The following is a 14,231-nucleotide window of genomic DNA, read 5'->3' on the forward strand; positions in this document are numbered from 1 at the left end:
TTATGCGAACTTATTGCAGCATTTGAGTGAAGAAATCAAGCAAAAGCGGCCATATTTGGCTGAGAAGAAAGTGTTGTTTCATCAAGACAATGCACCAGCTCACAAATACGTTGTTGCAATGGCCAAAATTCATGAATTTAACTTTGAATTGAAGAAAAACCATATGCACCCAATTCGCCAGATCGCCCCCTCAGATTATTTTCCGTTCGCAAACTTGAAAAAATGGCTCGGTGGTCAAAGATTTTCCGACCGTGAAGAAGTGATGTCGGCAGTTAATGGCTATTTTGAGGAGTAAGACAGTTCTTATTATGAAAAGGGTATCAAACTTATTGAACATCACTGGGGAAAGTGTATAGAGCTGAAAAGAGATTATGTTGAAAAATAAATACTTTTTTTCCAAAATTTTTGTGTTTTATTTGTTGGGTCGGATAGTTCTGGGACCACCCTCGTAGAGAAGCACTGTAGTTCATGGCTGCCTCTGGTAAACACGATAATTGTCAAGTGCCAGCCAGTCATATGAACCATTTTTTGGGGCAAAAACAACTCAAGTGCATGAAAAACACCTGAGACCATTACAGTTTGAATGCCCTTTGCTATTGAACCGACATGTAGAATGAATTCTAAGATTTTCAGACACAAATGGCCTAGAAGTAAGCCACAGTGATTGGGAAACATAAAATAATGAAGACCGTTCAGTAATTTTATTGGAAAAATAGGAAGACTGGAAGCAAAGAAAAGGAATTGTAGCAATAATCATTATGGTAACGCAAATGCCATTCAACTCTATGCCAACTGTATATCCATAGGATGAACATCTCAAGTTGTAGTTTGATGTGATGCCATTTACTCTGGAGCTATGACTGTACGAGTCATTCACTTTTCCCAAAGGGCTGCATTGAACCTACATAATTCAATAGTCCTATTATTCCTTCACAGGCAACAGTGGGATGTTGTCTTCATTTTTGTAGAAGCTATTGTTGACCACAATCTCAAAACTTTCATTGCTTAGATTTCACTGATTAACAACATTATACATAGAAATGTTTACTATTTGTAGTTCTTGGACTGCCTTCAGTTTACCCATTCTTATCACTTTTATACTTCTCCAGGATTTCATTAGCTTTCAACATATACTGCATGCAACAAATGAGAATGAGTATATGCTTTGACTTTAATTGCAAAAGAGCACAAAACAGAGAGTAGCATCAAACACATTAATTTTGCTGAGTTATATTTTAAAATTTGGATGCACAATTTTGCTGAAAGGTTTCATGCTTTTATTTTTTATTTAAGGATGAGGTAGTACAGGGGTAGACAGGTGGACCACTGACTGTGGGGGGGAGGGGGGGTGGACTGGGTCAATTCGTGGACAACTTCAGCATCACCCAAGCTGTGCGATTTTTCGGGAACTAGAACTTCCAGGTAAACCACTGGTGGCATAGGGAAAGGAACAAACTCCACTACTCTGACGTGTGAATTCTACATAACATTGTGCTTAGTATTGGGTGAGCTCCACTTTCACTTATCAAACCAACCATTAAATTGACAACAATGTCAATGTTTTTTTTCATCTTTCATCTACCCTAGTCTCGAGGAGGAATTCAAGTTTGATGCTTTTCATTAGGACTCCTTTTGGAGGACCAGGCAGTTATAAAAAAAAAGTTTCCTTCCTCCATTTGTATATATTTCAACGTTCTCACATGCAAGACATAAAGCAATCATCTAGAATGCATGACCTGTCACTGATAATGGCACTGGTGAGATCAGAGGGAAGGACTACCAGATATACAAAAGATGCTGGATAAAAATACTAGGTTCAACTGCAGAAATTTCTAGGTTAAAATTATTCAACTCGACTGGGATGCCTCAATGTCCAGTAAAGTGCTTTACCTAGGTATCCTCTGGCACTCAAAAATTTTAGGGGCTTAACAGGAACAAGAAGTTATGATGAAATACCATATATACAATGTCACAGATATCCATAGTCATGCAGTAACTTTTAACGGAGTCATCTGTTAAGAATGCTGTGCACATTCAAAACTGACAGTGAGTGAAAACTAAGATGGATCGGTCTCTCTCGCCATGCCTGGCTAGATTTTCGATCAGTCCAAAATCACTCAATCAAAATCAAATGGAGTGGAGCCATCTTGCTGCCCTTGTTGTGTTTGTGCAATGAATTTTGGTTTGGAGTAAACTGTGGGAGCATGCCTCTTTGATTTTATCAAAAAAGGGAAAGATGAGCCCTTGGTGCAATGGTGCACACAAGAGAATGGATAAGGTCTCTGTTACAGTTTCTTTTATTTCTGAGTTTGCATTACTTTTGATTTGCAGTAAAACAGGATGAAAACTCTGCTGTAACACAGTAAAGATTAACAAATATCCAATCTAGAAAGGAAGTGGCAGAGTTCTAGGTGGTACTGGTATAACACAGGTTAATAGCATACCATATGATTGATCTGCATTTTCACAGGAAGGCATTACTTGTTTTGCTGATGATTATCCTAGCCAATCTTGTTTGGATAATAACTGCATATAATATCAACACATGTTGGTCTAGTGTTGGGCCCAACAAGTGAAACATCCTTAATAACACTGATGCAAACAGAGAACAAATGGAAGCAATTAAAATAATTAGCTGATGTATGACTGGTTTTCTCAGATATATAGATTTATCCGCCATAGAACAATACATAATTGTATGGGCTTCATTGAGATTCAATTACATTTATAGGTGCATTAACATGCATACAAATTCATAGGAATAATTATGTACATGAAATATATGGGTATTCAAGATTTAAAAAACAGATTTCCCTGCATTGGCTCTTTTTATTTACTCTAGATCAGATTATACAGAACTCCTCTTTAAGATAACATGAAGATAGAGAAGACAAAATATACTGCCTGCTAAAAAATAACACATGGTGTCATTAATTTAATTGTTCAATTGAATCTAGAATTCCAATGGCCATCATAAAAAGAAAAAAAAAACAGGATTCAAGAAATAATTTTTGAATGTTTCTTATGGACTCATTTCATAAAATTTTGATTTTTAAATTTATAATATTGAATACAAATATTCCTATGAACTTCATCAAGCAATATGTACCGTATTGTGAATTATCTCCCAATGTTTAGGTCAATTTCGAAAGTGTTTGATATTGTACAGAGATCAACAGTCAATGACGTAATGAATCAGTATATGATGCCTTATTTTAACTTAATTTGCATTCAGAACACCCAGACTTGCTTACTGTGCCAACATTTCCGCTACCTAAATATTTGGTTGTTTTCAAAATTCTTTCATTTAGTTTTATTTGTACTAGCTTCAATACCATATTCATTATTTTTTATTATTTCCGTCTTATTATTAACAAACTGGTGTTCTTACAATGTCTTGGAACTCAATATCAAAAGTGTAGCTGTATGTCATTCTATAGAAATAATTCTCCTGTTTTATTCAAGTATTGCATCATGAATACACCTCTCGGCCAAACTATCGAGATCAAGGATCTGAGCATAATATTTACTCACTCCATGACTTTTGACAAACATATTGATACTACTGTTAAAAGAGCTAATAAAATGTTGGGGTTCATCACCCGATTCACCAGAGATATTTTTGATGTAACTTGCATCAAATCACTATTCACCATGCTTGTGTTACCAATTTTGGAATATGGCTGCATTGTGTGGTCACCATTTTATGAGTGTCATATTAATAGGCTTGAAAAGGTTCAAAGACGCTTTATTAGGCTATGCATGCGCAAACTTGGTGTTGAAATGCACAATATTTCGTACCCGGATGCATACAGGGACCTGGGGATCTCAGTTTTATCTTCCCGGCGCATCATGGCAGATATGATGTTCCTACACAAATTGTTGAATAATAGCGTGTCCAGTCCTGAACTTTTGGAATTAGTCTCTTTACAAACGCCTTCTTATGCTTCCAGAAGCAAGTTATTATTTCACAGAGAATTTTACAGACGCAACTATAAGTACCACAGCCCAATAGCTAGAATTCTGAGGGAAGGAAATGAACTTCCTCCCGAAATTGATTTCTTTGCTATGAATGCTATGCAGTTTAAGCGATGTTTGAGATACAATTTGTAATTGTGAAGACATTTCTTTTTCTTTTTATATATATATTCTTAAATTTCAATGGGTAATTGCCCGTGTATGTGCAATACATGTATGTATGTATGTTGTGTTGTGCAATAAATAATAAATATACTTTAGGGTGGGTCGTGGTAGTCCAGTGGGTAGAGCGTTGGACTGCTGACCTGAGGGTCCCGGGTTCGATTCCCGGGCAAGGCACTCTGGGCACCTGCAGCTCCACCCAAGCTATGTGATTTTTTGGGTACCAGAACTTCCTGGGAAACCATAGCCGGCACAGGGAAAGGAACTGGCCCCCCTACCCTGATGTGTGAATTTCACACGCCGTCGGGTTTAGTACTGGGTAAACTCTACCATCACCTACTAAACCGACCTTCGGGTTGATTACTGTGTTTATGGTTTTTTTTATATACTTTAAGTTGTACTGCACAAAACTGAACTCAAGTGTACAGCAGAATTTCTCCTCATAGCTATGGTCAATTTTCTCCAAGGTTGAATAGCCAAGGAAGCAAACAAATACAACTGTTATTGAATTGGCTCCCCCGGTTAATACTGTCCTTGCTTTCCAAGAAACAAATAGCATGAGGAATCAACCAGCACGGACTATTTGTAAAATATCACCATTAAGGGAAAAAATGAGAGGTTCATGAATATTATTGTCAAAATAGTGTACAGTTTTGTTATAAAACGTTAGGCTTTACTTACAGTTGGGAAATATACATTTTATGAACTTCTCTGAATAACAATCAACTGGTGTTACATGTTATTGAATATCTTCAGACATAACTGTCAATTGGTGAAATATATTTTTACTGACCATTTCCATTGGATTTTCTTGAAACTTAGGATTCTGTAACACACTTTTAAAAGCTGTGATATTTGCAAGTCTGGAAAAAAATAGGATTGGAAATATAGAAAATGGCAGAAAAAATTAACTTAGTATTGCTAGCACCTTCTAGGTGAAGGTATGTTGCATTATTATATGATCTCATATTTAGCAATGAAAGTTTCAATTGCTAAATGCAATTTCAAATTTTCTATGCACACTGTGGAATGGTAAACTTTTCTATGATAATCTGTGGGGAAATATTAATAATAATTCTATTCACCAGTTGCCTATACAAACATAATTGCACGCATTGGCTCATAAATTTTGTTATTGCAATAATCAATGTAATTTGGAACTCAGATTTAAATCACTTTTATTAGCATTAATTTGCATCGTGATCAGTGCTAAACAAACATATGACTTGAGCAGTTTTCCCCTCTTATTTTTTCATAAATTATTAGCATTAGCAGAGGCCCTATTAAATTACTTCCACTGAATCTAATAACTTTCGAAGTGTTGCAAAGGAAAAAATATCCAGGGTGTTCCTTTCATACCCTAAGAAAGTGGTGTTTGGTGAGGAAAGTTGGAAATTGTGGAGGATGAAAATATAGACTATTAAAGAAAGAATGAAGGGAGGTGGGAGAAAGAAGGGGAGGCAAGGCCTGGTGAGGGTAGGGGGATTAAGTATTGAGTGGTTAAATTGTTAAAGGAAAGGTACGTACTAATGAGGAGATTTAAGGGGTGGATTTTTCAAGCAAGTCAACTAACAGAGTTACAACAAAAAAGTCTTTTTACATCTTCAGAGCGCATAATAAGCAAACAGTTGTGATGAGAAGATGAAAGGCTTAATAATGTAGTAGGAGTATTTAAAGAAATCCCCTACATAATACATATAACAATTTCTAACAGGCTACTACGTGGGATTCGTTAAATTACTCAACAATTTGTCATGAATTAAGTACCACAGTTGGTTCAATTAAATTTAACCACATGGTTCCGTCAGTACAGCATGTAGAACGGAAATATGTGAGACTTTCGAGAAAATATATCTGGGCATTGCTATAAAACACTAAGTGGAACTAAGCATAACAAATTGGACAACACGGTCATTTTGAGAAGCATTCAGTAAAGCTTCTATATACTTGGCCGTATTTTTATGAACCTGATAGTTCAAAATATATTTTTATGGATCCTATATTGTATTCAACTTATACGATAAATAAAACCATGCACAAAACTTACAAGTCATTCTGCCTTCTTTTCGCTTTAAGAGTACCTCGCCTCTTTGCTTCGCTTCGACTTTTTTCCCCGAATTTTTCATCTGTGCTTCCACTTAGAACATCAAAATCAGGCAAAGCATCAAGAAGGGGCTTCATGTCACCTGTTATTACAGTAGTTTGTCTTTTTTTTGTTAGTTTTTTATCCTTCTCGGCGTTGTAAAATGCATTCAGTTCTGTAAAAATTTAAGGTAAAAATTTAATATAAAGAAGCAATGATACACGCCAAAAATATGAGAAATTAAAGACTGACTTTTAAGAAATGCTTCATGTCGTGTTTTATGTTTTAGTTTCTTAGGTAACGAAAATTCTGATTTGAAACTCTTCCATGATAAAACACTTTTTTTGTCGGTTTCTTCAGAGGGAAGTTTTATTTCATCAAGTGATATGCTAATCCCAGAGAATAATGTATCCGATATGGTGGGCAATGGTAACTTTGAATCTTCGTTTACATTCAGCGTCGACCTTGCAGATGTAGCACCATTATCTTTCGCTCCCACTGCTTTCAAGTGGAATTTCCTCCTCTCTCTCTTCAATCGACCCATTATTAATAATATTTTAACTATGCGCCTTGATTATTACGGTGACAGATTACAATTACTGGTTTATGTTAGTCACGACTAGCGCTTAATTTTCCAGAGCCACATTATCACGATTACAAATAATCGCACGCCTCGCTCTGCGCTTTTCTTTTCTTGGAGAGAAAAACAGAATTTCGTTTAGTCATTGAGCGTTCTTTGTGCTTGTCCGAGTGTCATTTCAGGAAGAATTAAACAATTTTCGCTCCGTCAAATGGCGACTTATGAACAGAACAATCGTACACTTCCAGATTATCACACCATTTCAGGTCCGAAGCAAATATATTTTAGTCCATATGCAGATAATGGAGGGTAAGTATTTGCATGGTTAATGGTGTTATTTGAATGGGGAATAAAGACTTTGCTAACTCACTTTTATTTTTTCAGGAGCATTGTAGCAATTGCTGGAGATGATTATGCTATAATAGGGTGTGATACTCGCTTAAGTAGCGGCTTTTCAATTTATACGAGGGAGCAATCAAAGTTGTTTCGACTGTCTACAAGTACTGTTTTGGGGTGTTCCGGTTGTTGGTGTGACACTTTAACACTTACTCGTGTCCTTGAGGCCCGCTTAAAGGTAATAAATATGTAAATTAATAATAAAAGAAAGTGCCTTCTCACGTCCAAGTAGTCTTAAATTTATAGGCTCTTGTTCCTCATATTATGCCCATAGCTTGAGAATTTTCATGATTAGCAGTTTTTGTATTATATAGTAGTGGCTTATTGATGCATAATTGACATGAACTCATCTACATCTACTTATACACCGCAAGCCGCCGCAAGGGCGTGTGGCGGGGGTTGTTAGGACACCACCCATAATTTAGGAAAAAAACTGCATGCTAGAACCACAAATTCATGCATCCACAAAAAAACATGACATACATTCATGCAAGAACACTTAAACCCCACAATTGCAAACACTCAAACTACATCTTACATACACATGCACTTGAAAGTATACCTAACAGCTTTGCAGTGTTTAACTTTGCTCCAACTTGTAAATTCAATGCTTTTAATATTTCTAAAGTGACTTCGGTTTCTTACCATTATGATTTCTGATTGTTCGGGGAAAGAATAAGTATTTGTACCTATCTGTCCTGGAATCTATCTCCCTTATTTTATCTTTGTGGTCTGATCTACCACAAAGCAGTCTAGTAGTGTGGGGCCATTTTAATCCCTTCAGTGTCATAGTTAAACTCGTTTGTTCTGAACCTTTCTAAAAGTCTAAGTCTCGCTTGTTCTCTCCGCACTTCAAGTGGTTCCCAGCCTAATTTCCCTAAGAGACCTGTCACACTTGTGGTCTTATCATAACAATTTTTAACGAATCTAGCGGATTTTCTCTGGACTTTATCTAATTCTTTTTGCCAAATTTTCTCCCGAGGATCCCAAATACTTGCGGCATATTTGAAATGAGGTCTAACTAGAGCAAAATAACACCTCTCTTTAACTTTCTCATTACATTTCCCCACCACCCGTTTTATGAAGCCAAGTTTTTTTAAAGCTGATCCGCATATTGTCCTGATATGTGCTCCCCATGAAAGGCGTGATGTTAGAACAACCCCCAAATATTTAACTTAATCGGCCGTAGTCAGTACTGCACCCTCTATTTTGTAGTTTATATCCTGTTCCTCGCTTCCTTTGTTCCAAAATTTCAAAACTGCGCATTTATCTATATTAAGTGTTAATCCCCATTTATTGCACCGCCCTCCAACTCTTGTTCTTTAGTGTTAAAAAGGTTGAATTGGTGGTACATACATTTTTTGTGGATTATTTTGAGAAGTCTTGTTCTCTCTATCTTGATGGAGGAAGAAAATCATCCTCTAAATCTGTCTCGGTTGAGACAATGCTCTCAATAAAAAATTAATAGTCTTATACCATGATATAGAAAAATTTCTGCACGTTTCTACACAAAATTCTATGACTTAACCTAGGCATAAGTAAAACTGATATAATTTAATGTTTTAGATGTACCTGCATGAGCATCACAAGCAAATGTCAACCCCCGCTGTGGCGCAGATGCTTTCCACCATGCTGTACTACAAAAGATTTTTTCCATACTACATTTCCAACATCCTAGCTGGACTGGATATTGATGGTAAAGGCTGTGTTTATAGTTATGATCCTATTGGTCATTGTGAGCGTACTATGTATCGTGCTGGTGGTTCTGCTGGGGCACTTCTACAGCCACTATTGGACAATCAGGTAGAAAGACGTTTTGATATCGTTTTGGAAATTTTTCTGTTGGAGGACTATTTAACCTTTGCTTAATTTTACAGATTGGTTTGAAGAACATGGAAAACGTTTCCAAGGATCCAATTCCTTTGGAGAGAGCTCTAGCGGTTTTGAAGGATGTTTTCATTTCAGCAGCTGAGAGAGATATTTACACAGGAGATAGTATTTTTATCAACATAATCACAAAAGATGGTATTAAAGAAGAGAAGTTCATGCTGAGACGAGATTAGTGTACTAATCCAAATTGATCCAAGACCTTGAGGTTAAAGGCATGTTTCATATGCTTGTCTTTGAATTCAAATTTATGTACTAATAAAAAAGTATGTTCTTTATTTGGTAGTTTTTGTTTCCTGGCTCATCACACCATATTCAGGTTTCCTCTGGAATGATGAGCACATCTGCATGATAACTTCTAATCTTTAATAATAATTTCATATTCTTAGTTTTGTTTTAAATCATAAATTTAATGATTATTGCTCTCATTTATAGTAGTCCCATAAAAAGTGTGAAGTGGATTTGTGATTACCCCAAGGGCCTAGGTTTGAATGAAGGTGATGGCTTTTTCAGAAGTATCTCAATTCCTGCTTGGGTGGCATTTGGACCACACCTTGGGTGGAATATGCCATCCATCAGATGGGATGTTAAATTATGACAGCCCTTGGCACCTTTTGTCTAGAGTTGGTTAATGCCAATGCCAGGTTTCTATCCACTCATCTCCCTTGGCTGAAAATCCTACATATACCAAATTACATGCCTACCCCTTATGGAGCAATTAACATCAGTTGTTATTCATCTCACCTAATGACTACTACTTCTAAACTCCCCCACTGTAAAGATGCTACTTGTAACCTATACATATTTCATCCCTGTATTCTCCAAAAGGTCTCATTTTAGTTTTTATTGTGGAAGCACAAAAAATAAACATACCCCCATGCCATTAATATGGTTCCTTTTTTGGGTTGGTGCAGTAAAAAAAACCTTTATATATATTCAATGGGGATTTAGTCTCTTTACTACATTATTTCAAACTGAACAATTCAAATTCATGTATTATAATTGGTAACATTCATGCATTCTTTCATCCCTGCTCTTTGTTCCAGTATTTCAGGGAATGTCTTCAACAATCTTTACCCTCCTAAATGAAGCCTAACCTCTCAAGCCATTCAATCTTCATGCATGTTTGAAAATTTTCATCTCATCCCTCCTTTGACATTACCAAATCAACACATTTCTTTCATGTGTATACCACATTCTTGCATATATGCCTATTGCTGAGCAAATACCGTCTCTCATGAACACACTCAAGACTCTTTGCTCTGTCTTATTTTTACCGCAGCAATCACACTTTAGAAGAGGAGATGATTTTTTTCATATTGATTATGTAACTAGGCCTTCTGCAAACTTTTTATTCCCTCCTTGGTTTTAATGGAATACATACACAGGCTGTGGCAACATAACTTCCTTTTTTATAAACCAAAACCTCTTTAAATAAGGAAGTCATATTGCTGCACCCTGTATTAAGTGCAATGGCAAGTACAAGGGAATTAGAAAAGTTCTCAAAATGGAATAGAAATAAATGACTTACCTCAGTGAAACTTTTTATTTTTCAATGTCTCCCAGTACACTAATTCACTTGGTCCAACGATGCTCCAATGTCTTGATCCCATCTAGAAAATTAGATTCCTTCAGGCCTGCAAAATACCCCTCTATTTAGTGTGTTCTTTGTTTGAAGAGAATGTCTGTCCACCGAGGACAAATTTGAGCTTGAGGAAGAGGTGGAAATCTTATTGTATATAGGGTGTTAGGTTGTGTTTTGTTAGGAGAGGATAGGTGATTTTCATATTTGACACCACAAAATGTACCTTTTTTTTATTCCATTCCCCAGATGATCAGTACTGCCTATTTTGACACCATTTTATTGACATACGTATAGTAATTGTTATTCAACAGAAGAAACTTGTAGTTGGGATTGTTATTATTGAGCTAATTGCAATTATGTGAGATCAGTAGTATGTTGCTCACTGTGGCAATGTTGAAAGAGATATGAGTGAGATAAAAATACCCAAAAAATAAACTGGTGGTGTCCAGCTCTTGTGCAAACTGTTAAACATTTTTCTTGGGTGTGCCCTAACAAAATGAGGGTGCATCTTATACTACGTTGTCAAATATTGTCGTGTTTTCATCCAAAACCTACCTTAAAGAGTCGACTGCCATAAAATACTGAAGTTTTCATAGAACTAGGCTTACCATGTTCGTTCGAAATCACCTAGGCTTACCATGATAACCTGGTTTGCTCTCTATATCCACATCAACCACCATTTGACATAAACTCTTTAACTGTTAAGTTCTTGAAGGGTTTTAATTGTGTGTATTAATTATCGTGAATGAGTTTCTTTTAGGAAGATTACTCCCATGGTATTATTTTGCTTTGATTTGCAAGGCTTCATTCAGTTTCTCTCTTTCTCTGACTAAAATAATATTGGCATTAGATTTAGGACTTGATGATAACTATTACTTGTAAGAAAATTTTGATCTAGTAAAAATACTCCAATCATTACCACAAACATGATCTGTTGGAAAAATTCTAGTTTGAGTAATGTACCTATAAGTAGATGGATCTTTCTCAAGAATTTATTGGTGCTTATGTCCTGAGTGTGTAATTTCAAATTTTACTATTATAAAAGTAAGCTTTTAATAGATTTGCCAATATGTTCAGCCCATGCTAAAACAATGCACATAAAAAAGTATTTGCATACCTATACAGTAAACCAAATTTATTCAATTCCCCTTTAATTTCTAAAAGGTCATTTAAAGGTAAGAACTTTGGCTAACATGTGCTTAATTTATCTGTGAGTACAGATAAATTGGAATATGCCTAGAAATTTTAAGTTCACCCAGCTTGTAAACATATACTATCATACAAACACTACTCTCACCACTGACTCTGTTATCCTCGAATGTCCTCATACATTTCACCCAGAAAGAAAAAACAATCCCTAAAAAGTGAACTAACTGGAAGAGGAGATGATTTCACCTTGTGGAGCCAACAAAAATTTGCAATAAATCTGGTTAATATACAACAGGTCTGCATGTTACTGTCAATTTTTATTCTTGTCCCTCTTCTTCTGTCAGACTGATTTAGAGACATGGTAAGAAAAAAAATCTTACTTTAAAAACATGGCTTTAAATACTTTGGTTTTATAAGCGCTTCCTCTTGGGTGCTCGCAACCCGAGACTCGTACCTACTCACCACCAGGTATAGCGTGGAATCATATATATATATGTGTGTCATCATCGGTATTTCAATCCAATCAATTGGTTTACTGCAGCCCTCCATTCTACTCTATTTAATGTCAATGCCCTCAATCCTTGATACATTCTCTGTTTTATGTCCTTCTTAATTTGTTCTATGTACATGTCTCTTGATCTTCCTCGTGGAATCTTGAATTCTATTTTTCCTTCTATTATATTCCTAATCAATCCATTGTGCCTCAATTTGGGTCCAATCCATCTATTTCTTCTTTTTTGTACAGTTCTCCATATGGTCCTATCCTCATCTGCTCTTCTAATACTTCCTCGTTCGTTACATAGTCCATTCAATCTTCAGCATTCTCCTCCAGCACCATATTTCAAAGGCTTCTATTTTTTGCTGGCCCACTTTTCCAATGTTCCAAGTCACAGAACCATAGAGCACCATGTTCACATGAAAGTCTTGACGAATTGCTTCCGTGTTTCCAGCCTTAGGTTCTTTGAACATCGTAGTTGTCTCTTCTAAATGAATGTGTTCTTAGCTTGGGTTATTCTTCGCTTGATGTTGGTTGAACTTCTTCCATCCCATGTCATGCTGCTGCCCAGGCAGAGGAAGGATTCCGCTTGCTCTAGTTTCACCCCTCGAATGGTGGTGTCTGCATTCAGCTTCTCTCTTCTGCACATTACGGTTTCAGTTTTCTTCTTGTTGATGTTCATATTATTTTTCCCCAGTACTTGGTCCATAGCAATTAGAGTTGCTTTCAGGTCCTCTCGCGTTACCACCACTACTGCGATGTCATCTGCAAACCAGAGCACCTTGATTTCTTCTCCATTTACCTTGGCTCCTTAGATACACAATTCTTGTGTTTCCTTTTTTGCCTCTTCCAGGTATACGTTGAATATTGCTGGCAAGAGGTTGCAACCTTGTCTTACTCCTTTGTTTATTTTGGCTTCCATTTTTGGTTTACATTGTTGTAAACTGATTCTTGTAGAGGTTATGGACAATTTTTCTGTCGTTGCAGTCCAATCCAAGCGCTTCTAGTATCTTGAACATCTTGTTCCATTCGACATTGTCGAAGGCCTTCTCCAAGTCCATAAATGCCACATATACTAGGTTTTCTTCGGCTAATTATCCAAGTCAGGATTTTGCGGCTCGAGCAAGCATATGATGGTAACCAATATATATGTATATATATATGTGTGTATATATATGTGTATGTGTATATATATGTATATGTGTATATATGCAGTCAGGTCAGGAATTCCTGGAGCAAGCCAATGCCGACCCAGAGTTTCTTAAAACCTCCTTTTTGTTTCTTAAGTTATAATCAACCTTGAAAGGGTGCCGATTCGACACTATTGCAAATATTAAAACTAATTGTCCTGCGGACCTGAAGAGGCTCCCTAAGGCAGCTTACCAGGCACGGTTCGAGAGCCGGAAGAAACGTTGGTAAAGGTTTGTCGTCAGCCAAGGGATGTACTTTGAGGGCGTCACGTTCGATTAAGCTGTATCCGTCGAAATAAACAAGGGATAAAATCAGTCGTCTTTTTTTGATCATACCTTGTATATATATATATATATATATATATATACATGTGTATATATATACATATATATATACGCACATATATATGCACGCACACTTATATAAGTATATATTTGGGTCGTGGTAGACCAGGGGTTAGAGCATTGGACTACTGACCAGAGGGTCCCGGGTTTGATTCCCGGGCAAGTCTCTGGGCACCTGCAGCTCCACCCAAGCTATGAGATTTTTCGGGTACTAGATCTTCCTGGGAAACCATAACCAGCACAGGAAAAGGAACTGGCCCCCCTACCCTGATGTGTGAATTTCACATGCCATTGGGCTTAGTACTAGGTGAGCACTCATCACCTACCAAACCTTGAGAGTTGATTAATGTGTTTGGTTGATTACTGTGTATGGTTTATAT

General features: G+C 36.6%; 2 protein-coding genes across 2 annotated transcripts; one reads left to right on the top strand and one right to left on the bottom strand.

Annotated features, from left to right (window-relative positions):
* Positions 1–4,791: 4,791 nt before the first annotated feature.
* LOC139690763 (ribosome biogenesis protein SLX9 homolog) lies at positions 4,792–6,887 on the bottom strand. Its single transcript, XM_071588308.1, has 3 exons — positions 6,476–6,887; positions 6,188–6,398; positions 4,792–5,003 (listed from the first exon to the last, which is right to left on the bottom strand). The coding sequence occupies exons 1-3, from the start codon at positions 6,765–6,767 to the stop codon at positions 4,880–4,882; spliced, it is 627 nt and encodes a 208-aa protein (XP_071444409.1). The 5' UTR covers positions 6,768–6,887; the 3' UTR covers positions 4,792–4,879.
* Positions 6,888–6,910: 23 nt separating this feature from the next.
* Positions 6,911–9,364, top strand: Prosbeta6 (proteasome beta6 subunit). Its single transcript, XM_071588307.1, has 4 exons — positions 6,911–7,112; positions 7,188–7,377; positions 8,766–9,002; positions 9,077–9,364. The coding sequence occupies exons 1-4, from the start codon at positions 7,015–7,017 to the stop codon at positions 9,260–9,262; spliced, it is 711 nt and encodes a 236-aa protein (XP_071444408.1). The 5' UTR covers positions 6,911–7,014; the 3' UTR covers positions 9,263–9,364.
* Positions 9,365–14,231: the final 4,867 nt, after the last annotated feature.

The sequence above is a fragment of the Hetaerina americana genome, unplaced genomic scaffold, assembly GCF_022747635.1.
Source record: "Hetaerina americana unplaced genomic scaffold, ioHetAmer1.1.p SCAF_3, whole genome shotgun sequence".
Classification (NCBI taxonomy): domain Eukaryota; kingdom Metazoa; phylum Arthropoda; class Insecta; order Odonata; family Calopterygidae; genus Hetaerina; species Hetaerina americana.